At 41.4% G+C, this 27,571-nt stretch overlaps 1 protein-coding gene across 1 annotated transcript in view; it reads left to right on the top strand.

The window, feature by feature from the left end:
• The first annotated feature begins 377 nt into the window (after positions 1-377).
• The window catches only part of fws (four way stop), a 100,180-nt gene continuing 72,986 nt past the window's right edge, over positions 378-27,571 (top strand). Inside the window, 4 exon segments of the mRNA XM_067108952.1 lie at positions 378-539; positions 1,001-1,214; positions 8,664-8,806; positions 9,205-9,358. Of these exon segments, the coding sequence (XP_066965053.1) occupies positions 393-539; positions 1,001-1,214; positions 8,664-8,806; positions 9,205-9,358 (658 nt within the window). The 5' untranslated portion in view covers positions 378-392.

Below are 27,571 nucleotides of genomic sequence, written 5' to 3'. Positions count from 1 at the left end.
GATTGAAAGTCCATCTGGGTCAGCCAAGCATTATTCTTTTGTTTATTTTGAGTGCTGATAGCACCTAATGGCGCAAAGATGTAAGCTAACTTTAACAGTAGGTATGTATCAAAATAATTAATTTTATGAATATTTTCATGTTGTTCAGTAAAAAGAATTGTACCATTTCTATAAAAAAGCAATCATTGGGGGTTCAGCACATTCCATGTGTTTATCCTATTCAGTAACTTGTCAGTGCTTTTAAAGAAGATAAAATGAAATTGGCTATGGGAAACAGTATTTCATGTGGTTAAAGCTGCTCGATTTTTTGATCTTTGATTGTTTCATTAGCCATGAAAAACTTATTTTTTCCTAACATTTGTCAAGAAAAACTTATTTTCCTAACATGTATAATGACTGAAGTATTTTTGCTAGGAATTAATCATCTTGAGAGAGAGATAGAATGCCATGTAGGAAACCATTATGAAGATCTGCTCTCTCAAGCCACAGGTGTGGAAACTCTTGAAGATGTTCTTAATACTATGCATACTAGAATACAGGTAAGAGCTTTATAGTTCTTAAATATGGTTGCATTATAGTAAGTTTAACCTATGCATTAAACTTGCACGGGATTTTTATTAGCACAGAGTGGAAAAGTTATTCATTAGTAATCAGTTTCTTCTGTTTTTATGAAAGAATTATACACGCTTCAGAATAAACCATCAGTAATAGAAGACTATAATATTCCTGAGGAATTTGGTAGAGTAAAATGAAGTTGTGTGTTGTGATTAATTACTAATATCACATTTTAAGAACAAAGAAGCTGATGTTGATCTCAAGGGCAAGAGTAGATATTGGGTGCTTGTTTTTAACACCAAAAATAAAGCCATTCAATTTGTGATGTTTGGTCTCTGTACATTACAAATTAGTAATGGAAAATACATCAGTGGGCAGTTTTATCGGGATGCATTGTATATTTACATGTGTAAGGTATTATCTGTTGTTTATCTTATATATTCAGACTCTTCTGGCTGGGGTTGAGAGGCTAAGAGTCCGTGTTGTTGATCCATACCAGAGATTAGAGAGGCACACGTTAGTGCTCGGAAGACTTCAAGCAACATGCGAGCTCCTCCGGCGTGTGATTCGTTGCCTCATGCTCTCCCAAAGACTCCAGCAACAATTATCCAGTGAGCCTAAAGATATAACAAAAGCAGCCATCAGTCTGAGTGAACTAGGTAAATGTAGATTTAGAGTCATTCTTAATTACACTTTCATAACTGATAAAGACGATGTTGTACCTTTTCACCCATAAGAGATTCTTTGTACTGTAGTTTCCTTTGAAGCATGACCAACATTTCTTTCTCTTTTGGACTTTTTACTCCTTCACTTTACTCACTTCCCAGTGGCTGTTCATCTTCTTCATCGTTATCCTGCTTCTTTACCATCGTTGTCAGTCTTACACCAGAAGCACCCCTTATGAGTTTAGATATGAAATTTTTCTCCACTCTCATCTTTACTTTGTGCCTGCATTCCCTTCTGGTCAAGGCTTTCTACTTTCCCATTTTCCTTGATTTTCTGGGTCTTCTTACTCATGTTTATCGTGCTGTTAAAATGTATGTTGTGCTATTCTGACTGTCCTTCATATTTTTTTTTTGACAAACGTGGTATATCTTTGGAAAGCCATTGTCAAAACATCATTTTGATAATGGCTTTCCAATGATATAATTATTATGATAGTCAAATAATATAAAATATAATTTTGACCTCATTTGACTATCGTGTAATTAATTACAGCATTATCATTATTAAATAGTTAAACCACAATGCAGAGATACATTTCCTAACTTTCAAGGGCTTACCCAAACAAAGGATGTATTTATTAATAAGGAATGAATATTAAAGCAAATTATCACTGAGAAAGTATGATTAGGAAAAGACTAATAGGAGTGTCTGAAAAGTAAAAACCAATGTGTCTGACTGGACTGAAGGGTTGCTGCTAATGTCTAATACCACCTGTAGTGGGCTTCACAGGGTATTCTGTAGGCAGTATCCCCTATTAGGGTCCTCCATATTGTAGCAGATTCTTTTGGCATGTCCATTAAGTTTAGAAATTTTGATACATAAACTTGGATTAACTATTTTATATTGATAATTATCTGAGTATAGGATTCACCTTGGAATTTCCCCTCATAGATTCCTATAGTGATGGTATTTTTTGACAAGGTATTGTGAAAGAAGTAAATTTTATAAATCATGGCAGCAACATAACCATTTTGATTTACTTCATGAGGGCATGAGAACATCTTGATAGGGATGAGTTTTGAATGGCTTTAACCCCTTCCCTCTCACATTTTTTATCCCAACTTCCAGTCTTTATGAAGCATATTTTTTTATTGTTTATTTCTAAAGTATATGCTAAAGTGATAAATCACCTTGAATATTTCTTCAAAAAAAAATATTTTTTTGTCAGGATAGTCTTCAACTATTACATAACTTCTCAAGGCTGAGTTTTGGAAATTATAAAAAACAAGGAAAATAACAAATGAATATATTTATTGCATTTTCATCTATATTTTTATTCTTTCATAATTCTTCAATATAACAACAAAATAATTACACATGATAAATGTAAAACTTTATACCATAACTGATCTTCAAAAGAAAATAAAAGGTGCAAATTTTTATTACAAAAAAAAAAAATCTTGCATCTATGAAAAAAAGCAATATGATCAAGTAAAGCCTGGTGACTAACATAGAAGAAAAAATATGATGACAAAAATATAATACTTTCAATAGAAAATGTAAAAGGTTTCATTATCACAAAAAGAAAAAGATTCTTGCCTTTATGAAAAAGTAGTAGAAAAGGACAAATTGAAATGAAAGGTTTTACCTTCATCATAATGAATAATACTTTTCTTTCCGTTATTACCTATTTCAGTTTCATATTTTGAAAATAAATGTATTTACTCCTGTAAAGAACATGATAAAATAAAATAAATTCTTTCATCTTTTCCTAAAAGTTATCCTCCGTGTGATATATCCTAAAGCAAGGAGTTATACACAGTGCTACATCACGCACTAAACAGCAGTATCTGCTTTCTTTTCTTAGCCTTTTTCCACTTGCATCTCGCTTTCTGCTACAAACTACACATTGTCTTGTGGGGTTACTTTTCTTTTCTGTAAACGACAGCTGGGAAATGCCTTTCTGTAAGACGAAGAGGGTGAGGTACACTACTTGGTCGTCCTACTTTTGATGACATCTTAGGTGTATGGTACTTTTTTATTGTCTCGTCTATCACTTGAAGACGGTACTTTAGAGCTGTTGCTTCTCCTCCTGATTTGAGATACGAAAGATAGGAATTCCACAATGCGAAGTCGACAATATGAAAGAATATTTCCTTGTAATACCTTTCTCCTTTTTCTTGTAAGAGGATAATCCTGGAGAAGTTGATCTACTTTATCAACCCCTCCCATTGTGTTTTTGTAGTCCATAACTAATTTAGGCTTCTTCACCAATTTTCCTCTTTTTTCTGCTTCTACCATTTCTGTGTTGTGGACTGTGGAAAGTAATACAACATCTTTCTTATCCTTCCATTTTATTGCTGTTACTTTTCTTCTTTTGTAAGCCACCATACCGCCTTTCTGCAGTTTTTTCGTTTCAACCAGAGGGCATTTCCTTTCTACTAACACGGACAGTGCCATATACGTCTGTTTCATTTTCTGTCAGTAAATCTGCTAATTGGGGAGAGTTATAATAGTTATCCATTGTAAGGCAATAGCCTTTTTTCAGTAATGGCTTCATCAGCGTCATAACAATTTTTGAAGACACGGGAAGGTCTTCATAATCATTATCAAACATTGTTCCTTGACCTGTATAAATGACAAAATTCCAAATGTATCCTGATTCTGATTCACACAACATGAAATATTTTATCCCAAATCTAGCTCTTTTTAGTGGCAAATATTGTACCCAACCAAGACGTCCTTTATAAAGTAAAAGACTTTCATCGATAGTTACATTTTGTGCAAGCGTGTACATACTTTTGAATTTGCTAACAATGCTATTATAAAACTTCCAGATTTTGTTGAGCTTTGGGCAAGGATGAGTGGCAGGGTCAAAATCCTCATTATTTGACAAATGCAACGCTGCTTTATTTTGCAAAATCTGCGATGTGGCATAATTTTAGCAAAAATTGGTGTATGTAACAAAGGCATCGTAGACCAGTATTGGCTTTCTTCAGGTTTCTTTACAATCCCCTGTAGCATAATAACACTAAGGAAAATCCTCATTTCTTCCCGATATGTTGGATGCCATTTCTTTTTCTCTGTTTCTGATTTTCCACACAACTTTTGTTCAGCATTCCTGTTCGTCTCTGTAACAATAATGTCTAAAATATTGTCATCAAGAAATGACTCAAAATACTGAATATATGTATTTTCTTCATCATCTTCAGTATTATATACATGATGAATTATGTTATCACCAATAAAGGGAAATTCAGGTTGTGGAAGAGAGGGTGGTTTATCATCCGAAATTGTTATTCTTTGCCAGCCTTGGTTATCAGGAACATTATCATCATCATCTTCATCTGAAGTATCAGAGTATTCTGATGTCATATCACCATCACTTTCACTCCCTGAATCGTCCATTCCATCATAATACTCTGTATCACTGTCACTCTCACTACTCATGATAGTTATATCAATAATAATAAAAGAAAATCCACAAAAAACAATGGAAATCCTGCCTGATGAAAGGATTACGTCTCCAACGGCCAACTTGCGCCAAGGTAGCTACAATTTTCTAAAAAAGAAGGCATTTATATGCATAGAAAATGGCTTTCTATAGTAGAGGACTAATATAAACAACAGCCAGTTTACTGGGAGTTGCTAGGAAAGAGATAACAGAATTCCGAGTATACCGGGCTTACTGAAATGTGACGGTTATCTTAAACCCGAGAATACACGGGTTGAGCGGGAAGAGGTTAAACACAAAAACCCTCAAAAAATGCTTATACCTGAATATTTTAATAGTTTTATCACAAAAAGTGCATTTAGTCATGAAAATGATATGAAAATACAGTAATTAGTGGATATTTCTCAGTGAAAAATACCGCGAATGGGTGAATTTTCTGTGAATGATGGGTAGATACGTTCCACAGAGAAATCCGTGAATGCATGAGTCTGCAAATATTGAGACCGCAAATATGGGAGGTTTACTGTAATTACAGATTATTATTATTATTATTATTATTAAAAAGGATGGCTGTATTATGCGAATTTATCTTATATAGTGTCTTTTCTATCCTCCTTATGATTCGCTTTTCAGGCTCAGCGATGTTAGTCAGTAACTGGCCGATATTCATGTTGGAAAAGGACACTGTGCGGAATATTGGAAGACCTACAATAGAACCTGAACCCAGACGAACGATTTCTGATTGGATATTTTAATAAAAGACTTCCAGTATTCCGCACACTGTCCTTTTCCAACATGAATATCGGCACTGGCCGATATTCATGTTGGAAAAGGACAATAGAACCTGAACCCAGACGAACGATTTCTGATTGGATATTTTAATAAAAGACTTCCAATATTCCGCACACTGTCCTTTTCCAACATGAATATCGGCCAGTTACTGACTAACATCGCTGAGCCTGAAAAAATAATCATGAGGAGGATAGAAAAGATTCTATATAAGATAAATTTGCATAATACAACCATCCTTTTAATAAGACCTGTTTAAAAAGAGGGTCTACTCCCTTCATATATTATTATTATTATTATTATTATTTATTATTATTATTATTATTATTATTATTATTATTATTATTATTATTATTATTTTGTTGAATAAAATGGCTGCATTTCTGAATTGATTTGATACTGAGTTTTCTCAATTCTTCTAATAATTCGCATTTTTACACATCAATATTAGTCAATAATTGTCCAATGTTCATATTTTGATTGATGAAACAGCGTATTTGTTACAAAAGAAATTCCTTATTTTAAAGCATTACAGCAGGTTACTGAAACCTGGGATGTAAATCTGTAGATTTTCCTGATGGTATTTTCGGTGGTATTTCTTCCTTTTTTTTTCTGACATCTCTCTGGTATTTTCAGTACTTTTTCTGTCGACATGTTTCGACCAGCTTGATGTCCTCTCTTGAGTGGTGATGGTTGTATGCGCTCTTGCGTGCGTGTGTGCTAGGGTGCATGTAAGTGAGTGAATTGTTCATAAGGTTGCTGCCTGTAAGTGGATGTTCCTGATTGGTTCGTTCATCTGGGGTGCCAGTAGGTGCTGCCCTTCACACCGATGCCAGGAGGAGGAAGGTCTCCTGTGTAGTATTGAGACTCGGCTTCTCTCTCCTGATGTGTAGGGTTTCCAGGAGGCGCAGGCGGCGATGGTCGGTGGCTTTATCTATTATCTCAGTGTTGGGGATAATGTCATTCCTTTTTATTCTAAGGTTATGAGCAGTCCTGGCGTGATTAAATATGGCACCCTCTTGGGCATGACAGGAGATTCTCTTGGAGAAGCACATGGTAGTCATACCGATGTAAGAGCCAAGGCAGTCTTGGACGGGGCATTTGTATCGGTAGACTATGTTTGTTTTCTTCAAGGGATCCTGCTTGAGGGGGGGCCAGGTTATTTCTCATCACCAGGCTGCTGTTTTTCTTATTCCTGTAGAATATGATGAGTTTAATTTTCTTATCGGGGTCGGACGGGCTGATGTTACCTTCAGTGATGGTCCTGAGGGCGTGTTCGTCTTCTTTATATCCTTTATGGAGTTATCTTTGGTGAAAAACTTTGATGTCATTAGAGGTGTCGGGGCGAGGTTCCTGATGGTACCATCTGTTCACGGCTCCTCTAATGCACTTGTCTACCTCCCGATTTGTGCATCCATTATTGATGAGGATCTGGGCAACACGTTCAGCTCTCCATGGGTGTCAGTCCAGGAGGAGCAGTGCGAGAGAGCTCTTCTGACGAAATGGGGAAAGCATAATGTAAAAACATAAAACAAAAAAAGCTCTAGCAAAGTCAGATGATTGCCTATCCCTCTCCATCCATCCCACACTGCATTCCCACCCCCTTCCAGCCAGGGAAACTGCTCTCCCAAATACTTTCAGTCTCTTCATGAGTGTAAGCAGTGTTACCAACTTTTACCTTAGGCCGCACAGCGTTGCCAACCATCAGAGAGCGGTTTTTTTAGTTCCTCCCGTCAGGTGAAGTTCTGTTATTTCCGGACCCCAGTTTTCCAGCAAAGGACGAAGATCCACAGAATAGATGGTCTCCTTGGAAGATTATTCCTCCTCCACAGATTCTGTCTTTATGTCTGGTCAATACTTTAAGAACCTATTTAAATAGGACATGTAAAAGAACTTCAAGGCCCCCTTTTGTTAGGGGAAAGTGGAGGTAATGTTTCCTAAGGCCATCAGACAACAAATTCTTTATTTCATTAAACAAGCAAACCCGGAATCAGTACCTCGGGTTCATGATGTTCGTGCGGTGGCCACCTCAACTGACTGTTTCCATAATATGAATTTTGTTGATTTTTAAAATATACGGGCTGGAAATCACTAACAGTATTTAAACGCCACTGTCTTAAGTCTCTAGAGGCTCTTAAATATTCCACAGTTGCTACAGGAAGTATTGTTCCGCAGTTACCTTGTAGTTGGTCATATTTTGTTAGCCTTAAATGTCTTGGTTTGGTTAATTTTAACTGTGTGCCTCTTAGTTTTGTTTAGCTCTATTAAGTATTCTTTGAGGCTTACCACCAAGCTCTTGTATGACTGATTCTCTGTTACTATTTCACTGGGTGACACAGGTCGAGCCCAGAAAAGGGATTTTGACAAAGGAAAAATCTATTTCTGGGGGAAAACCTGTGTCACCCAGTGACCCATCCCTGCACTTCCTTCCCACCCAGCTGATATACCAAGCTTGGTGGGTGCTAATTTTGGGATGACGTTGCGGTATCGTGATGACGCTTAGTGGGTGAGCGGGCATTATAACGGCACATCCATTTGGGACTTTGAGAATGGAATTCATCCATTTGGGACTTTGAGAATGGAGAAGTCTGTTGGATGAAGGCCTGTGGTAGTGGTAATAGCTCACCCTTGTGTATATTGACGTCTATTTTAGATGAGCGAACTGGGGGTGGTAACCCTGGCATTCTAGATAGCTTTTTCTCTGGTATATATAGCAATTCTTATACCTTGAAATGTGCTAATTGGAACCAATTTCACTGGGTGACACAGGTCTTCCCCCAGAAATAGATTTTTCCTTTGTCAAAATCCCTTTTTTAAGAGTAATGTATTAAGCTAACTTTTAAATTAAATTACAGTAACTTTAATTTCATTTCAAAGTTAACTTAATAATTTGGGAGAATGATTAGGGTCACATTTAGTGTTTAAACTTTAGAAATAAGTATTTATTAGCATTTTTAGAGACCATGCCAAACTTGCGCGAAAATTCACCCTGCGCGAGGGGTTCTGGAACCTAACCTCGTGTAAGTTCGAAGTGTGACTGTACTTACTGAAGTCTTTTAAAAAAATACCATTTTAGTAATGTATCACACTGGTGAAGGTGAAGATATTATAAGTTTTGCTTTCAAGTACTGCACTGTGAAGATTGATTTTGTATAGTCTAGGCTTGAAATAATCTTTCTGTTTTTTATTCCAATTATAGATCACTTAGGACGTGATGTTGACCTGACAGGCCTAGATGTTTTAGAACGGGATCAGAGGTTAGTCCGACAGGCTCGTTCGGATGTTGAGAAGCAAGCTGTAGTTATGATGGATAGAGGCATGGAAGCACAGAATCAGACTCAGGTATGAGCATATTATTTCCAAAGAAAGTATTTTGTGTCATATGAGATTTGTTGGTGGTGTAATTTGCTCTTTTAATTCTGGGAGGTCTTTTACTGCACATAGTAGATGTTTTTACAGTATGATATGTTCATTCAGCCAGGGAAGCTGGATAGTTTGGACTTTTGAAAAGAAAAAAATTAAATGAATAATGAGTGGTAAATTGCCCTGTTTCTTGTAATACTGTATATATGAATCTTTTCTTTATGCAGAAAAAAGTGTTCTACTTATTCATTGTTAGAATAGAAGCATCATAGGTATGGTGTTCATAGGCTGCATTGAGGCATTAATACTAATACACTCTTTCTTTCATACCCTGAAATCTGTTTAGTATTTTACATACTGTACTGATTTTATTTCAGGTGGGAACAGCATTGCAGGTTTTTCACAACCTAGGCATTTTAGTGCCAAGTGTTGAGAAAGTTTTAGACACCTTGATTGCACGACTGAATAACAGTGTTTCCCTTTCGCTGGATGTGAATGCCCTTGCACAGATGAGTCAGGATACTCGTAAAAGTAAGTAGGCTATACTGGTGCACTCCCATGCTTTATATGCCAATATTGAAATTTATTTTAGTGACTTAGGTTTCTTTGTTTTTCTTTTGCCTTCTTGACTTGTGAGTAAATGAGCTTTTTGTCAGAAGTTTTTAAGACCTTTTAGTTTTATAATTTTATATAAGTAATTACAGTACATAGCTATCAATTTCTATTAACCGGCAGCTAAAATTTGAAAATTCGCGGTAGTGACCCTTTTGTTTTGTTTTGGTGTAAGTAGTCAGCCCCGCCCACTTTCGGGGAGGAGAGGAACAAGATAGCAAGAAGGCTCAATTTATTTCTGCCTGCTTTTAACGAAGGCTGTGAGCAGCAGCTTAAATTTTGGATTTTCTTAGGCTTTACTGGTTATTTTTCCTGAAGTATTGGTGAAGTATTTTCAATTCTTTTGGTTGTCTTTTGGCATTTATTTAGTCAAGCTGACTCTTTATTAAGACAGTTTTCAGAATTTTGACTTGTTTTTCCTTTTGAGACTTAGTTTTCAACTTGCTTTTGATGATGTCCGACGAGATTGACTTCTGCCAAATACGATTTGCCTACTGTATGTTCTAGTTGCAGGGGTCAAGTGTGCTCTGTAGATCTGACTTGTGCTGAATGTGTTGACTGGAACCCTAGACAGTGGAAAATTTTGACTTCTCACCGAATCCCAGTTCTTCAGCTATATGACCTGTTCCCGTACCCAGCTCTCATTCTTCCGACCCCAGTGCCGTTGCCACCCTTGAAGCAAAATTTGATCATAAGTTTGAGTTAATGCATACTATGTCCCAGTTATGAACCGTGAACGAAGTGCTCATAGTTAAGTGTTAGTGGAAATGCTGGCTGTCTGTCCCTTGGAGGCCCAAGGAAGGTTGATGGGGTCTGCCCACGGGTAGTCGCCCCATCAGTCACCCCTGTAGCTGATTCCCAGGTGACGACAATACAGTACACTGTTGGAAAGGCATTTTCTCGGATGCGCACTGTCTTGACTCCAGTTCCAGAGCGTCGATTCCTGATTGCAGGTCCCAGTGGCGCTTTAAGAATGAATCCAGACCACTGAAGAGGTCTGTAGTGAATGTGTCTAGCACCCCTCAGGTGCCTCATAAGAAAGTTAGAGAGGCTGAGCCCTCGTGTAGTTTTTGGCACAGCCCAGAGCGTTTTTCACCAGAGGTTTCTCCTGCCAAGTGTCTTGTGTTGGATTCCGAGGGCATATTAGCGCCCGAGCTACCCACCGTTTCTGAGCGCGCTTCGGTGACAGAGCGTCCTTAAGCTCCCACCCACTCCTCCAGACGTTCTTCAGCATCTTGCAGTATAGCAGTTTCAGATTTAGATTTTCCTTCAACCTCTAAGCCTTCAGAAGGGCCCGAGCTCCAGTTGGCTCCGGAGCGCCCATTGGCGCCGAAGTGCACATTGCCGTTGGAGCAGCCACCGGCACCAGAGCGCCCAGTAGCTCCCAGATGTTCAGCAGCGTCTGAACGCCCATTGGCTTCTGAGCGCTGTGTGTCTTCCGAGCGCCCAGCTGCACCCAAGCTTCCAGTAGCTCCCGAGCTCCCATCGGCGACCAATCTTCTCTCTTCTCGTCATGTGACGACAATGTCTTCTTCTGCCACGCCAGTTGTTGTAGATCCGGCTCTGGCTCCCATACAACAGCGTCCAGATGACATTTTTAATTTTTTGAAACCACAACCTCCTCCAGCTAGCATGGTAGATGCGCCCATGTCTCAAGTTTTGTCAGCCGAGGAGGAGGCTCAGGATCCGGAAGAAGCCTACTATTGCGTATTCAGCTGTCTTGTGTTTTCTGCTGTGCACTTTTCTTAACTTCTTCTCACCAGTGGCTCCTTCTACTCTGGCTTCTGCTTTTCAGATGAGCAATCTTCCTTCGGAATTTTCCAAGCTTCCTAAATTGGTACTCTCTACTTCGGCTAAGAAGGCTATGAACGAAGTGGAGTGTTGGTTAGCGGACAAGGGAGAAAAGGAAGGCGCATTCTGTTAACTCCCCTCATGTTTGTTGAGAAGGAGATATTCGTATTATGCTACCGTAGAAGTTCCCTCCCTGGGTTTGTCTGTCTCTGGCCAGGGGGACTTCTCGGGTCTCATGGAAGCCTCCCATAGGTCTGCCTTTGCAGCAGCTAAGGTGATGTTTCCTTCCGCTGAACTTGACACTTGCTGAAGAATATCTTCAAAGATTTTGAAGTCGTCAGTTTCCTGGATTGGGCAGTAGGCACCCTGGCCAAGAAAATCCAGGACTATCCTTTTGTCCCTGCAGACCTCTCATCGGATCTTCTAGGCATCCTATCCTTTATAGATAGAGGGATTAGAGACGCTTCTCGTGAATTGTCTAAGTATTCTATGGGCATCTTAAAGATGAGAGAGCTCTGGTGCTCTTATACCTCCAAAGGGGTCACGTCAGTGCAGAAATCGGCCCTTCTCTTCTCTCCGTAGTACGTGACTTCGTTTTTCCAAAATCGGTGGTTAATGGAATCGCCTCAGCCTTGCAAAAGAAGTCAACACAAGATCTCCTGGCTCAGTCCTCTAAAGGTGCTAGAGAGAATATCTCGCTCACTGCCAAGTCATCTTCACCCTTGCAGCGTCAGCCCTTTTGTGGGGGCAGGCAAAGATATCAGTCAAGGCCTAGATCTAACGTCTGACTCTCCTCCAAGGCCATCAAGGAGTCTTCAGCCAAACCTTCATCCAAAAAATAAGGAGGGTTTTCCCTGTGCTGCAGTGGGTGCCAGGCTCCTTTGGGAAGAATGGAGCAAGAGAGGAGCAGAACAGTGGGTCGTAGAAGTGCTCAAGAACGGCTATATTCCCTTCAAAGACTTTCCACCCTTAGTCAAGAAACCCATCTCCTTGACTCCTTATTCGATAGGCTCAAGAGGGTTTTTGGCCCTACTAAAGGAAGTTTCTGCCCTTCTTCAGAAAAGAGCGATAGAAGAAGTCACAGATGTAGAATCAGAGGGGATTTACAATCGCCTGTTCATGGTTCCAAAGTCTTCTGAAGGATGGAGACCATTGCTGGATGTCAGCACTCTGAATGCCTTCATACGGAAGACAAAAGTCAGAATGGAGGCGAATCGCTCAGTACAAGCATCCATTCGTCAGGGGAACTGGATGGTCTCCATAGATATGCAAGATGCATACTTCCATGTCCCCATACATCCAGACTCGAGGAAGTACCTCCAATTCGTTTTCTGGGACCAGATTTTCCAGTTCTGAGCCCTATGCTTCGGACTTTCAATGGCCCCTCAAGTTTTCACCCACATTCTTGCTTCGATAGTGGGTTGGCTTCATCTACTGGGCGTCAACAATGCACTCTATCTGGCCAACTGGCTCATTTGTTCTCCAACAAAGGAAGCTTGCACGGGGAACATTCAAAAGATGCTTTGCTTAACAAAAGACTTGGGGCTTTTGATCAACCTTCAGAAGTCTCAACTAGTTCCCTCCCAACAGATAGTATATTTGGGAATGAGTCTGAATTCTTGTCTTTTTCGGGCTTTTCCATCTCTCAAGAGGTTAGAATCCTGTCTAAAAACAATAGACAAGTTTCTCTCCCTCCAGATGTGTTTGGCCAACAAGTGGATGGTCCTCCTCGGAACATTGGCTTCCATCGTACAGTTTGTCCCCCTGGGGACACTTCACATGAGAGTACTCCAGCTTTATCTCAGAGACAACTGGGGCTGAAAGAAAAATGTGGACTCGTTTGTGTTTCCAATAACCCAGGACATCAAGAAGCACCTGCTTTGGTGGAGGTCTGAAAACAGGCTGCTAGAAGGGAAGTCTCTTTTTCCTCAGAACCCTGACCTGAACTTCTATGCAGACGTGTCTGACTTAGGTTGGGGCTCTCTCCTAGGGGGACAAGGAAGTCTCCGGAAAGTGGACACAAGAACAGAAGAGTTGGCACATAAACGTGAGAGAATTGACTGCATTCGGTCTCGAATTGCAAGCCTTCGCTTTGGAAGTTCGAGAAAAGACCATTGCTGTACACTCGGACAATAGGCCCACCCTGGCCTGCATACACAAGCAAGGGGGAACTCATTCCTTCTCCCTTTGCAAATCAGTGAGGGACCTGAGCCCTGGCATGTATTATTTGGACCCCTGTATTAGAAAAATGCTCAAGAATGACCTAAAAGATAAAATCCCTGACTTAATTGCAAAATTAGTTACCTTATATATATTTTCCATGTGTTTGTATGTTTAATATAATTTTTTATTTTTTAAAAACATTCATCTTGCAAAAATTGTTATTGATTACAAAAAAAAGAGAATTATTTTGTTGTACTAACATTTTTTGGTTGTCAGTCACCCCCTTGTATAATCTTTTAATTATCCTGTCCCTGTTTCTGAACGGTTGATCCTAATCCTTTGTAAAACCTCTTAAATATTTAACCCTGTTTTGGCAGTTCTACAAATTCTTCAATTGTGCTGGATTCCAGGTACATATTTTTTCCTTTGTAATCTCCACCTGTCATTTATATGAGCTTTCTTTGTAAACTTACGTTACAACTATTCCTGTGGAGAAAAGTCCATTATTAGCCAAGGTATGTGAATAATGGCTCAATAAAAATCAAATCAAATTAATGAACATCTTTACAAAATCAACAAACATAGTTACTTTCACAGACATTAACCATCTACTAACACTACACAGCACCCATTAAGTAACTGAAGAACCTAAGCGTTCTCCTTCAAATAAAATTTCTTTTAATTCTGCCAGCTTTTGTCTTCTTGTTTATTTTGAAGTCATGGAAAGCCGCCTCATATGATACACGTGCCTTACCAGAGCTTAAACTGTCTTCTGTCGAAGATTGGGTTTTTTGTGCGTCTCATTCCTTTGAATAGACGCACTCAGGAGGCTGACAAAGTGCTTTGGACTTGCTTGTACAGAGTTTGTTACCCAGGTCTCCATTTAGATTGTTGAAGTTTTATCTCTTACTGAACTTTCTCTCAGTATAAAATCTTATCTGTGCCAGATTAGAGAAGTTGTACTGCCAGCTTAGAGTGTTTGAAGTGCCAGCTTAGAGTTTGTAGCACCAGTTAGAGAGTTTTGGTGCAAGCTTGAAGTGTTTGTGGCACCCACAGGATTTTACCAAGGAAGAATGTTCAAGATTTGACTTGCATGGTCAAAGCCATTTCTGATGCTACAGGTGAATATTCTAATTGGTTTTGAAGTGAGAAAAGTTAGGCTGCTTTCACACCAAGGGAGTTATGTCGAGTAGAGTCACGTCAAGTCACAGTAATTCATTTGATGCAGTTCATTTTGACGAAATGCTATTCATACCAAATGCGTCAACCTACTACGTCAATAAATCAGGTCTATACTTTTTTTTTATCTTTATGTTGCCACAGTGCCACAATAGGTTTTGTTGAGAGTGGGTGCATATTCTCTTGCTAAAATTAATGCTTTGCTGTGGCTTTGTCGTCACAAACGTAAAAATAAACCTTGAATCTGGGTGAATCATCTGAACAAATAATGACAGTTTAGATGATTATTCAGAGAGAGAGAGAGAGAGAGATCAAGGATTGGAGAGCTCCACATCTATTTTTGAGGTGTAAACCATGTAAAAACCTTTAATATCAGGTTTTTTAGTACAGTATATTAGACTACCTGGAAAAGTGGAAAACCTACCTAACTGAACAAATTACATAATTATTATAAAATTTAGGCCTGTGGGTAGAAATGGGATATTGATAATTTTGGCTATTTTGAGTGGCAAAGTTAGGTTAGCTTATAGTTTATTGTAATATATAAGCAAAATATATTGTTTAAAGCATAATAAATGGTTCAAAGTGAATGAAACTGTTGTCTTTTACCTGTACATGACATTGCAGCAGCAACTTCTTTCCATAAACTGAAATGAAGTCACTATAATGGTGGTTGGGGTCACAGGCATCATAGACAGCAGGGCGCCCCCAAACCAAATTTATTAGTAGTTCGACCAGCATACAGTAAACCCCCTGTATTCGCGTTCTCATGATTTGCGAACTCACGTATTCGCGGATTTCTCTGTGGAACGTCTCTACCCATTATTCATGGAAAATTCGCCCATCCGCGGTATTTTTCACTGAGAAATATTCACTGATTACTGTATTTTCGTATTTTCATGAGTAAATGCACTTTTTGTGATAAAGCTATTAAAATACTCAGGTATAAGCATTTTTAGAGGGTTTTTCTTGTGTTTAAACTATCAAAATAGGCAGTTCTAAGTGTTTTTAGAGGGGTTTTAAGTATTTGCAGAATTTAGCTATTTGCGGGGGGTGCGGTACGCATCCTGTTTACAAGGGGTTTACTGTACTTGCAAACGGCACATGAGACTCATTATGACTGACATCAAAAATAGGTCCAGCTCTGTTTGTGACTTCAAGCAATGCGATGCAATTTGATGTGATGTTATTTGACGCATTCGGTATGAACGGTTTCTTTCAAAGGCCCATACAGATCAGTGTTAAAACTGGGTTGGCGATTCTTGATACGTCATGAATTATCGTGACTTGACGTGACGCGACTCGACACGACTCCCTTGGTGTGAACGCAGCTTTATGCTCCTATCTGTCATAAAAGGTTTCTTCTGCACAGGAAATGGTAGCTATTTTGGTTTCTCTTTTGGGTCATCTTCCAAGCCTAACTCTTTTTAAGGCAATAAGGAAGGATATATTGGTACAAGTTGTACTTTCTCACAGGTCTTTTATACCTTTTGGGGATCCTTTCAGCCCTCAAGTTCTGTAGGAGGCCTATTGCAGGCCTTCTGGCATGTCTAGAGAGACTTAGGAGCAGAACCTTAAAGTGGTGGAGGTACTGAGGAGATTTATGACTCCTTTTTGGGTTGCCCCCTCCACTGGCTAGTCTCCCGTAGCCATTCATTTGTATCTTCTCCAGCAGAAGTATCTCATTCTTCAGTAGGAGGTTATAAATAGTGTTATGCTGCAAACCCGGGCCTTGTTAACCCTTAAACGCCTATTGGACGTATCATACGTCAACTAAAATTGTCTGTTGGGTGCCGAGTGGATGTACCGTACGTCAACTACAAAAAATTTCAACCTTCGATCAACTTTGACTCGACCGAAATGGTCGAAAAACGCAATTGTAAGCTAAAACTCTTACATTCTAGTAATATTCAATCATGTACCTTCATTTGCAACAAATTGGAAGTCTCTAGCACAATATTTCGATTTATGGTGAATTTTTCAAAAAAAACTTTTTCTTTACTGACGGCGTAACTCAGCGAAAATTTCATAAATTCTTTCGTCATTTTGTCGTAATTTTTGCACTGTTCTAAATTAGCCGTTACATAAAGTTTTATATATGAAAATGTGCGCAATTTCATGTACAATACAGCAAAATACAACCCATGGTTGTAAGCTTTTATCAGTTTGGAAATATTTTCATATAAACCACGATAACTGCCAAAATTTCAACCTTCGGTCAACTTTGACTCGACCGAAATGGTAAAAACGCAATTTTAAGCTAAAACTCTCACGATCTAGTAATATTCAATCATTTACCTTAATTTTGCAACCAACCAAAGTCTCTAGCACAATATTTCGATTTATGGTGAATTTCTGAAAAACTTTTTCTTACGTCCGCGCCAGAAATTCTTTAAATCACGTTGTCGTAATGTTTGCACTGTTTTATATTATTTGTTACATAAAGTTTTATATATGGAAATGTGTGCAATTTCATGTAGAATACAACAGAAAATAACTCATGGTTAGAAGCTTTTATCAGTTTTTGAAATATTTTCATATAAATCACGATAACTGCCAAAATTTCAAGCTTCGGTCAATTTTAACTCGACCGAAATGGTAAAAAAACGCAATTATAAGCTAAAACTCTTACATTCTAGTAATATTCAATCATGTACCTTCATTTTGCAACAAACTGGAAGTCTCTAGCACAATATTTCGATTTATGGTGAATTTCTGAAAAAAAAAATTTTTTTCCTTACATCTGCGCGTTGTAACTCGGCCGAACATCTCAGAAATTCTTTCGTCATGTTGTCGTAATGTTTGCATCGTTTTACATTATTCGTTACATAAACTTTTATATATGAAAATGTGGGCAATTTTGTAGAATACAACAGAAAATAGCTCATGGTTGTAGCTTTTATCAGTTTTGAAATATTTTCCACATAAATCACGATAACTGCTAAAATTTCAACCTTCGGTCAACTTTAACTCGACCGAAATGGTAAAAAAAACGCAATTATAAGCTAAAACTCTTTCATTCTAGTAATATTCAATCGTTTAACTTCATTTTGCAATAAATTGGAAGTCTCTAGTACAATATTTCGATTTATGGTGAATTTTTTTAAAAACATTTTCCTTACGTCTCATGTGGTAACCCGGCCGAACATCTCAGAAATTCTTTCGTCTCGTTGTCGTAATATTTGCACCGCTTTATATTAGTCGTTACATAAAAGTTTTATATATGAAAATGTGCGCAATTTCATGTACAATACAACTGAAAATAACTCATGGTTTTAGCTTTTATCGGTTTTGAAATATTTCCATATAAATCACGATAAATAGAGAAAATTTGACTTTTGGTCAACTTAACTCGACCGAAATGGTAAAAACTGCAAGTGTAAGCTAAAACACTTACAGTCTAGTAATATTCAATCAATTAGCTTCATTTTTCAACAAACGGGAAGTCTCTAGCACAATATTTCGATTTATGGTGAATTTTTGAAAATTTTTTACGTCCGTATTTAATTCATACATCATTTTGTGATAATATTTTCTCTGTGTTGCTTTGATCGTTTTAAAATTTGTTATATACCAAAATCACTGCAATTTAGTGTACAATACAACTAAAAAAATTAACTCATTAGCTTTAACGTTTTGCTTACAGCATGATTTGTATACAATTATATACAAGTTTTTTTTTTGCTGTCATATATTCCAATATTTATTTATTATATTGATATTTTTTTTCATTTCTGATGGTTGCATACTAAACTTCAGGCAATGACAAAAAAAATGAGCCAAAAATGAACTCTTAATCTTAAAAACTAAGCGTGCTGTGATATTTTGAAAAAAACTTTTTCTGAGTCCAGTCGTGTCAGCCGGTGAAATTCCATTACAGCACTAATTTCTAGGTATAACAATGCTAGATATACCAGAGAAAAAGAGCTTTCAGGAAAGCTGGGGTTATTACCCCTCAGTCGAGCGTCTTCTAGGAAGACGCCGGTATAAGGAAGGGTGAGTGAAATACCACTACCACGGAAATATACTCGAAAGATTTCTCCTTATCAAAACCCCGGAAAAGAGCGGTGAGCCGTTACAGCTCTACACTCAACACCTGCCAGGACGGTGACACCAGCGCCACCTACATTCCATTTTCTAGCACGTGACAAATTCGTTTCTTTTTGTGCTCGTCCTCTTATTTGGATTATTTTCTACATCTGATGGCATGAGCACCTTTTCCATCTCTAAGTTAAGTACCATCTTCTTGTGGGGTTTTTGTTCTGTTTTATTGGCTGTTTTGGTCTCGTATTTTCATAAATATTGAGAACTTATTATGACGCCATGCAGCGTCCCCCGCCAGCCATGTTTCGCGAGGCGACTCCTTCTGTTCTTTCGGTTGGAGTTGTCTCCCAAATCGTTATAGATAGATTTTAACCCCTTGGTTCCCTTCCTGGTGGTTCCTTCATGGTGGCTCCTTCTTTTTGGTTTATGAATTACATTTCATCGGCCTATCGGCCTTTGTTAGGGTGATGCCCGCCCAGGTATCCCCAGGTTGGGTTCCTTTTTATTTTTGGTCTCAAGTAGGCTATTATTATTTTGCTTGAAGATGGTGCTCTCCTTTTATTTTTAGTATATTTATTTATTTTAATTGTTTTAGTTTTGTTGTTTACCTTCTGTTGTGTGTAGCAGCTCAATCTGCCGCTCCACCGAGGTAGGCTACGCTACCTATTGAACATATTTTGATTTTAATTGTTTATGTGTGATGGTATTTTGTGGTGTAGGCTTGTTTGCTTCCATCCCCTTGCCCTGGGTGCGGAGATCAGGTTGAGGGAGTTTTGGTTGCTGTTTCCTCCGGTGTCGTTTTTCGGTGGGTAGAGTGAGCCCCTTAGTTCTCTTCCTCCATTTGGGGGAATCGAGTTCTTTGGGTGTGTTCCTCTAGGCTAGTCGCCTTCTTACCCCCCTTCTCGATCCCGGTTGGCTCTCGGCACAAAATTTCTCTCCCTGTTACTTCCTCCTCCCTTTTGCACTCCTTCCTCTTTCCTAACCTATACTAGGTTAGGCCCATTTTAGGCTTCGCCTAGGAAGGAGTCGGGCTTCGGGTTGCGTAGCTTCCTGGAGTGGGCTACCCTTCCAAGTTCATTTGGAGGGAAGGATGCAGTTGAGCGGGTGACATGTTTCTCCCTGTCTCCTGTTCCCTTCCGGGTAGCCTACTTCTCTCCCCTACTCCACCCCCTCCCTCCACCCCTACCCCAGCCTTGCGACTCGTGCGGGTGACGCTAGATGGCGTTTTCTCCGAGTTCAGGACTCCTCCTATTGGTAGAGGGATTCGCTCCCTCCCATACCGTCCTGCTTCGCTGTGGTGGGGTTGGTGGTTTGTTTTACTCGAACGTGTTCGAATCACTGTCCCATACCTCGCGTCTCCCCGTCGGGCTCACGTTAGATAGGGTGAAATGTAATTGATGGTCTTATGTTACGAACATATGAGCACTTTACCCGTCTTGTTTCTCCGGCGGGGAGGTAAGGGTGGGAACTTTTTACATCATGTAAGGGAAGCGGACCCCTCCGGTCTCCGGAGTATTTACCATCACTTGTTATTATTATTATTATTGTTAGTATTATTATTATTTTTATTTTTATTTTTGTTTTTAATTTATCTTATATAGACGTGAGTCCGGTCCTACACCCGGGGGCTCCGCCGTTATTTTTTCTGGCAGCCCTTATGGTTAGTTCCTGGTTTCTCGTTCCTTCATTCCCCGGAGTCCTCCGGGGTCTGAAAACCCTTACCTTCCACTCTGTGCATTTAGAGCTTATTGGCCCAGTTTATCATAAGGAGTTCTTCTCCGCCGGAGTATTCCGGTGGTAGTTGAGTTTCCCGGCCTTGCCGGCTTTAGATTGCTTAGAGTGTGAGGTTCATGTACTTTTATTTTTACAGACTGTTCGCTGTGAGGAGCCGGGGTGTACCGCCTCCCTTCAACAACCCTACGGGCACATAGTATGCCGGACCCACGCTGGTTGTGCGGTCCGACTTGACGACCTGGTTGTTTGGCACCCCGATGGTTGTGAGGTTTGCTTTGCTCTCTGCTCAACCATCCAGGATGAGTCGGTAAGTGACAGCCTTTTTTCCCCCGGTTCATGCTCCTCATATTGCATATTGTTTAAAGGTTCCCGGTCTGGCTTTTTCGTTCCTATCTAATTGCTGGTTTCCTTACAGGCGGACGAAGCTTCCAAGAAGTCTGCCTTGAATCCCTCCGGCCTGGGTGGCTGGGTTCGGCAGAAATGTTCCGTCGGGAAGCCCTACATCCTCGACGCCAGGTTGAGGGACTTGCTTTACCCCGGCGCACGGGTGGCGGCCGCAGTGCCTGAAGATCTTGCCACCCCAATCATCCAGCAAATCCGGGATGCGACCCAGCCACCCCAAGTGGATATCCTGTATGCCGAAGTCTCGGAGGATGTAGCCGCCTTGGATCTCAACCTGGAACCAATGAATACGGAACCGGGACCAGGTGGTAAGTGGTGAGGTAAGTGAGGATGTTGGGGCGGGCCCCCTCTGTTTGACTCCCCTGCTTCATCAGTATCTTCATTTGCAGGTTTTGTGAAGTCTTCATCCTTGGGTGATAGAGCTCAAATCTGCTATCCCCAAGTTGAAGTTGAAGACTTCATGGAAGGCGAAGGGCTACAAGTCCTCGACTTCCAAGAAGGCATCGCCCTTCCCCCCCGTCGAAGGCTAAGGTTTCAGGACCGGTAGCCTCCGGGAGCAAATCTAGTTCCTCCGGCAAAGGCGCGAGTGCAAGAGGGCTGCAAAACCAAGCCCTCCTCGCCAGCCTTCTTTTGATGCACAGGCTTTTGCCACTGAACTTTACCAAAAGTTTACGGAGGACCTAGACTCTAGGTTTTAAAAATCACTGATAAGTTTGCCAGTTATGATAACATACTGGCAGGTATGGCTCGCCCACCTCCGGCAGAACCACAGTATGCTATCCCCGACACTGCGGACCTCCCGCCGCGTTTGATGTCGGTAACCCTTGGCGCCTCGACCGGGCCATCCAACACGATGGCAAACTTACAGTTGAGGGTCTGGGCACGTAGGACGGTTGGAGGAATTGAGTTCTTCCCCCGATCTCTTGCCCCCTTATCCAGGCTTCGTGAGGCTCACAGAAGAAGCTTGATTCGGTCAGACAAGGTTCCTAGGAGACTGTCATCGTCCCTAGGGACCAAGCTCAGTCGGCTCTCCTGCGCACTCTGACGGAGTGGCAGGCAGAGAACACGAAATTGACCCCTTTCAAGGGCAATTTTACGATGTTCGCCCTGGGAGAAGACCTTCCCACCCCTTGCTTGGACAAAGTTGCTCTGGCTACGGCCCGAGCATGCTTTGATGGTAATCCCTTACCACAATTAAGGGAAACAGACCCTACTTCCCTGGTATTCCCAGGAAGTAATGAGTTCTGGGTGGACGCCCCGTCCACTTTCACTGTCGGGAAGCTGGACCCCCTCTGCGCTTCCACGCAATTTAGTGAGCAGCTCCCTAAATTGCCGGAATCCTTATTGAAGGCGGAGTTTGAGGCCCGGACTAAGTTAGCCCGGTCCTTGAGCTCCGGCTGCCTTACAGAAGCTACTGCCGTCTCCTGCTCAGACGAACCTTTTTTCCAGGTTCTGGCTAAGTCCTTCCTGGCGAGCTTCCAGTCGGACTTGTATGAGTTCATTACGGCCAGACTGGAATGCAGGAGGTTCATCTTTGCCGATGCTACCATCCGCCACGAGCCTAACAAGCTCGTTAAAAGCTCGATCTGGGGACCTAACCTCTTCCCGGAAGACGAGGTTATAAGCGTCATGACTGAGGCTACACGGGCCAATCAGAGTCTGCGCTCTCGCTGGGGCATTTCCGCTTATAAGCGCAAGACCCCAGAATCGTCCGGCCCCCAGACGAGAGGAGGCAAACGCTTCAGGAGGCATAAGAGGCCCCATCAGGCGGTAGTCCAAGCCGTCCCGGTCTCGGCAGTAGCCCAGCCGTCTACTTCCAAGGCTCACCCCCAACAATACGTGTTGGTCCAACCAGCAGCGCCCTCTTATGTGACCTCACCAGCATACAACCCCACATATGAGGGCCGTGGGTTTTTCACGGCCTCAATAGGGTTGCAAGGGGAGGAAGAGGCAAAGCCCCCACAGAGGAAGGCCTAACACCACCCCAAGGGAAGGCCTGGACGTGGTAGGGGAATAAACCCGCTCCCTCCCACTGAGAGAACGCAGGTAGGCGGTCGCCTGTATTGGTTCAGGGACCAATGGACCTTCAGCCCTTGGGCACACAGCATTGTGTCCAAGGGACTAGGGTGGAGCTGGATCAAGAACCCTCCTCCTCTAACCAGGTTTTACCAGCCACCCACATCAATCCTACAGGATTACGTAACAGAATTGCTCAACAAACGAGCAATAAAGAAAGCAAGGCACCTAAAGTTTCAAGGCAGGTTATTTACTGTTCCCAAAAAAGACCCCGATCAGCAAAGAGTGATCCTGGATCTGTCGCGTCTAAATCTCTACATAAAATGCGACAAGTTTCGCATGCTTACGGTAGCTCAGGTATGGACTCTACTTCCGCGTGGGGCCATCACCACCTCTATCGATCTTTCAGACGCTTATTATCACGTCCCGATTGCGCGGAACTTCTCTCAGTTCCTCGGTTTCAGACTCGGGAATCAAGCCTACTCCTTCAGGGTCATGCCCTTCGGTCTGAACATTGCACCCAGGGTATTCACCAAGCTGGCAGACACGGTAGTACAACAACTCCGGTCCCAAGGAATATCCCTAGCAGCGCACCTAGGCGATTGGATAATTTGGGCACCAACTGTTCCGGAGTGCCAGAAGGCCACGTCCATAGTCATCAATTTCCTGGAGTCGCTAGGTTTTCAGCTGAACAGAGAAGTCCCGCCTGACTCCGAGTCCCGGTTTCAGTGGCTGGGTCTCCAGTGGGATCTGTCCTCCCACACGTTTTCTCTCCCGCCTCCCAAGAGGAAAGAGATAGCATCTCTCACCAAGAGATTCCTCAAAATCCATCGGCATCCCGCCGATCCCAAGAAAGAGTCCTTGGGTCTCTTCAATTTGCCTCAGTAACAGACCTGCTCTTGAAAGCCAAATTAAAAGACATAAACAGAGTGTGGCGGAGTCGAGCAAATGTCAAGCTCAGAGACAAGGTCTCCTCTATCCTCGAATCTTAAAAACAAGACTGCGGCCTTGGACCACAGTCAGAGGCCTGTCCAAAACAGTTCCGCTTCAATTTCCCCCTCCGGCACTGGTTATCCACACAGACGCTTCTCTAAAAAGCGGCTGGGGGATATTCACCAAAAAAAAAACAAAAGTACAAGGGCGTGGTCCACAATGTTTCAGCAGTTCCATATAAATACCCTGGAAGCTATGGCGGTCTTTCTAACTCTGAAGAAAATCCGCCCCCAACCGGATTCATATCAGGCTGGTGTTAGACAGCGCAGTGGTAGTTCATTGCATCAACAGGGGCGGCTCCAAATCAGGTCGAGTAAACCAAGTAATGGTTGCTATCTTCTCCCTGGCGAACAAGCACGGCTGGCACCTGTCAGCCACCCATCTAGCGGAGTGCGGAACGTGGTGGCGGATTCCCTGTCCAGGACTACCCCGTTGGAGACGGAGTGGTCCCTGGACGTGGAATCTTTCAAATGGATTTGCCGCCAGGTTCCGGGTCTCCAAGTGGATCTGTTTGCAACGGAGAGCAACTTCAAGCTCCCTGTTACGTGGCCCCCAACCTGGACCCTCAGGCGTTCGCCACAGACGCAATGACAGTAGATTGGAACAATTGGGAGAAGATTTATCTGTTCCCTCCAATAAATTTACTGCTGAAAGTATTACACAAACTCAGGACATTCAAGGTCAACCAGCCTAGTAGCCCCCTACTGGCCGAAGAGCAATTGGTTCCCTCTCCTTCAGGAACTGGGATTAAGGAGTCTTCGGATTCCCAAGCCCATTCTGACCCAGACAGTACAAACCAAGACTGTGTCAGCTTCCTCAAGGATCAGAATGCCCTAGTTTTATGGACTTTATAAAATTCGCAGCCCAAAAGGAGCGAACATTGACCCTGTCAACACTCTGTTTTTAGAATCAGATAAAAGAGATTCTACTCTTAGACAGTATGACTCAGCAGTCAAAAAATTAGCCTCCTTCCTGAAAGCATCTGAAGCCAAAATCATGACGACTAATTTAGGAGTTTCCTTCTTTAGGTCACTGTTTGAGAAAGGCCTGGCTCCCGCCACTATTACCACAGTCAAGTCGGCATTGAAGAAAGTATTTCTTTACGGCTTTAAAATCGACCTTACAGATTCCTATTTTTCATCCATCCCCAGAGCATGCGCTCGTCTGAGACCAGTATCACGTCCACATTCGGTTACGTGGTTTCTCAATGACGTCCTTAAGTTAGCATCAGAGTTGGATAACTTTCATTGCTCTTATCAGGATCTGTTAAGGAAGACATTATTTTTGATTAGCTTGGCTTCAGGTGCTAGAATCTCAGAGCTGTCGGCTCTCACTAGAGGTGATAATTTTGTTAACTTCCTCCCATCTGGAGAGGTCCTCCTTTCCCCTGACCTAGATTTTTAGCTAAGAACGAAGACCCACAGGACAGGTGGTCTCCTTGGAAGGTGGTGCCCCTTCCTCAAGACCAATCTTTATGTCCAGTTTATACACTTAAATCTTACCTTTTAAGAACTCCACAGAGTAAGTCGGGTCCTCTTTTTATCAGGGAGAAAGGTGGTACTCTTTCTCTGAATGCTATAAGGCAACAAATCCTGTATTTCATTAAACAGGCCAACCCAGATTCAGTTCCTAAAGTTCATGATATTCGAGCAGTTGCTACTTCTATTAATTACTTTCATAATATGGACTTTTCAGAGTTATCTAAATATACGGGTTGAAATCACCTCTAGTGTTTAAACGCCACTATTTAAAATCACTCAAGCCCTGAAATATTCTACAATAGCAGTGGGAAGTGTCATCTCCCCACCTTAAATAATCATTTCCTTATCCTTTCCTTTTCCCCCCCGCCCGCCTGCCTCATTTACTTCTCTGCTTATTCTCCTGGTTGTTTATGCCTCACTGCCTGGCCCCTCATATTGGTGTATCTTGTATCTACTGATGGAAAAATGTAATCTGACATGCCATAATTGTTTTCTCTTACGGGGTACTGGACGGTTCTTATTTGGCTCCACGTACCCCAGATATATGTATATATTAATTTTCATTAGTCTTGTCTCTTACGTGTTTAGCCTAAGTTTACGTGTATAGTATTAAGGTTGTGTTTACTTGTCCTGTGCACATTTCATTATTTCACCTACCTTTAAGTAATTTTAAGAGTTTTGAGGTTTTTTCCCGTCATACCAGGGACCTCCTTGTTTTATAGTATTAAGTTTTTGATGTGCCTTAGATTTAATATACCTTAGTTTTAGTATTCTTGCTACATGAAAGAGATTACTTGATTAAAATTATTTTCGTTAAAATTTTGCATTTTCTTCAGATTACCCCCTTTTTTCCTTGTAGTTGCAGTCTTGGCATGATTCTCTATCACTATTTCACCGGCTGACACGGGACTGGACTCAGAAAAGGGATTTTGACAGAGGAAAAATCTATTTCTGAGGAAGGTCCCGTGTCACCCGGTGACCCTCCCTAGCTCATCTAGTACTTCCCCCCCCTACTTGCACATGCCAAGTCTGGGGTTGGTGCTAGCATGGAATGAAGTAGGTGGCGCTGGTGTCGCCGTCCTGGCGGGTGTTGAGTGTAGGAGCTGTAACGGCTCACCGCTCTTTCCAGGGGTTTTGATAAGGAGAAATCTTCAGTATATTTCCGTGGTAGTGGTATTTCACTCACCCTTCCTTATACCGGCGTCTTCCTAGAAGACGCTCGACTGGGGGTAGTAACCCCAGCTTTCCTGAAAGCTCTTTTTCTTTGGTATATCTAGCATTGTTATACCTAGAAATTCGTGCTGTAATGGAATTTCACCGGGTGACACGGGACCTTCCTCAGAAATAGATTTTCCTCTGTCAAAATCCTTTTTTTCGCTTAGCGCTAACTCACCGAATACGCCGGCATACGGGAGACGTTTTTGTAAATAGGGCTTTGGCGTTAAAGGGTTAACAACTTCATAAGCATAATAAATCATATGTTAAAAGGGAAGTTTGGAGGTTGCGAGCCAATATTAAGACTAAGTACTCTCATTAATGTATTTACAAAGTACTTATGTACAGTGATAAACAAAAGGGACACAACGGAGGACAATTGAATTAGTGAATGAACATACAACTTAATTCTTCATTTAAAACTGCTGGTTGCTGGGGTCCGCAAAGGGCTTCTTGTGGAGTTGGACAGTTCATGGAGGTTTTCAGTAAAAATACTCCCTCGCTCCTTGAAAGGGAAACGACAACAATTAATAATTAGCTAACATGCACCGGATCCCTAATCCACTTAACCATTCAATTACATCGCACGATTAATTTTACAAGTTATTTATACGCATTAGCAACACGAAATTGTGTGTACAAACCCTAATACTGTGATTCTAAACAGGTGTAATATTTATAGATAAGGCTTAAACAGTATTGAATAGAGATTAACACATTGTCACAGGGTGCAGGAATTAAGGATAGAAGCAAATGCTGCCGCGTAGTTAGAGCCGTGAGGATAGGATGAAAGGAACCAAGGTTTGGTAGGTAGGATTCTTTTTATACGGATAAAAGGGAAGGATGGGATGTTTTCAAGGGAAGATGGAAGGGTAGGTAAGGATATGAGGGTCTCATACAGACACCTTACCTTGAAGGAGGGTTTATTCACCTCTCAGATAGAGGAATGGTCGAAGGCACATCTGCCTTCATACGAGGTCCAAATCATGAAGAAAGAGGCCACCTGCTCCTTTGAACATCTACCCCCAGATCCTTCAAATTGGGGGCTCCCTCTTGTAGGTTGTCCCACAGGTCATTGACTTTCAATTCCCTTGCTGTTAGGCCTAGTCTTGTT

The sequence above is a fragment of the Macrobrachium rosenbergii genome, chromosome 9, assembly GCF_040412425.1.
Source record: "Macrobrachium rosenbergii isolate ZJJX-2024 chromosome 9, ASM4041242v1, whole genome shotgun sequence".
Classification (NCBI taxonomy): domain Eukaryota; kingdom Metazoa; phylum Arthropoda; class Malacostraca; order Decapoda; family Palaemonidae; genus Macrobrachium; species Macrobrachium rosenbergii.
The sequence above is the reverse complement of the archived record's forward strand: the minus strand, read 5'-3'. Positions and strand labels throughout refer to the sequence as shown.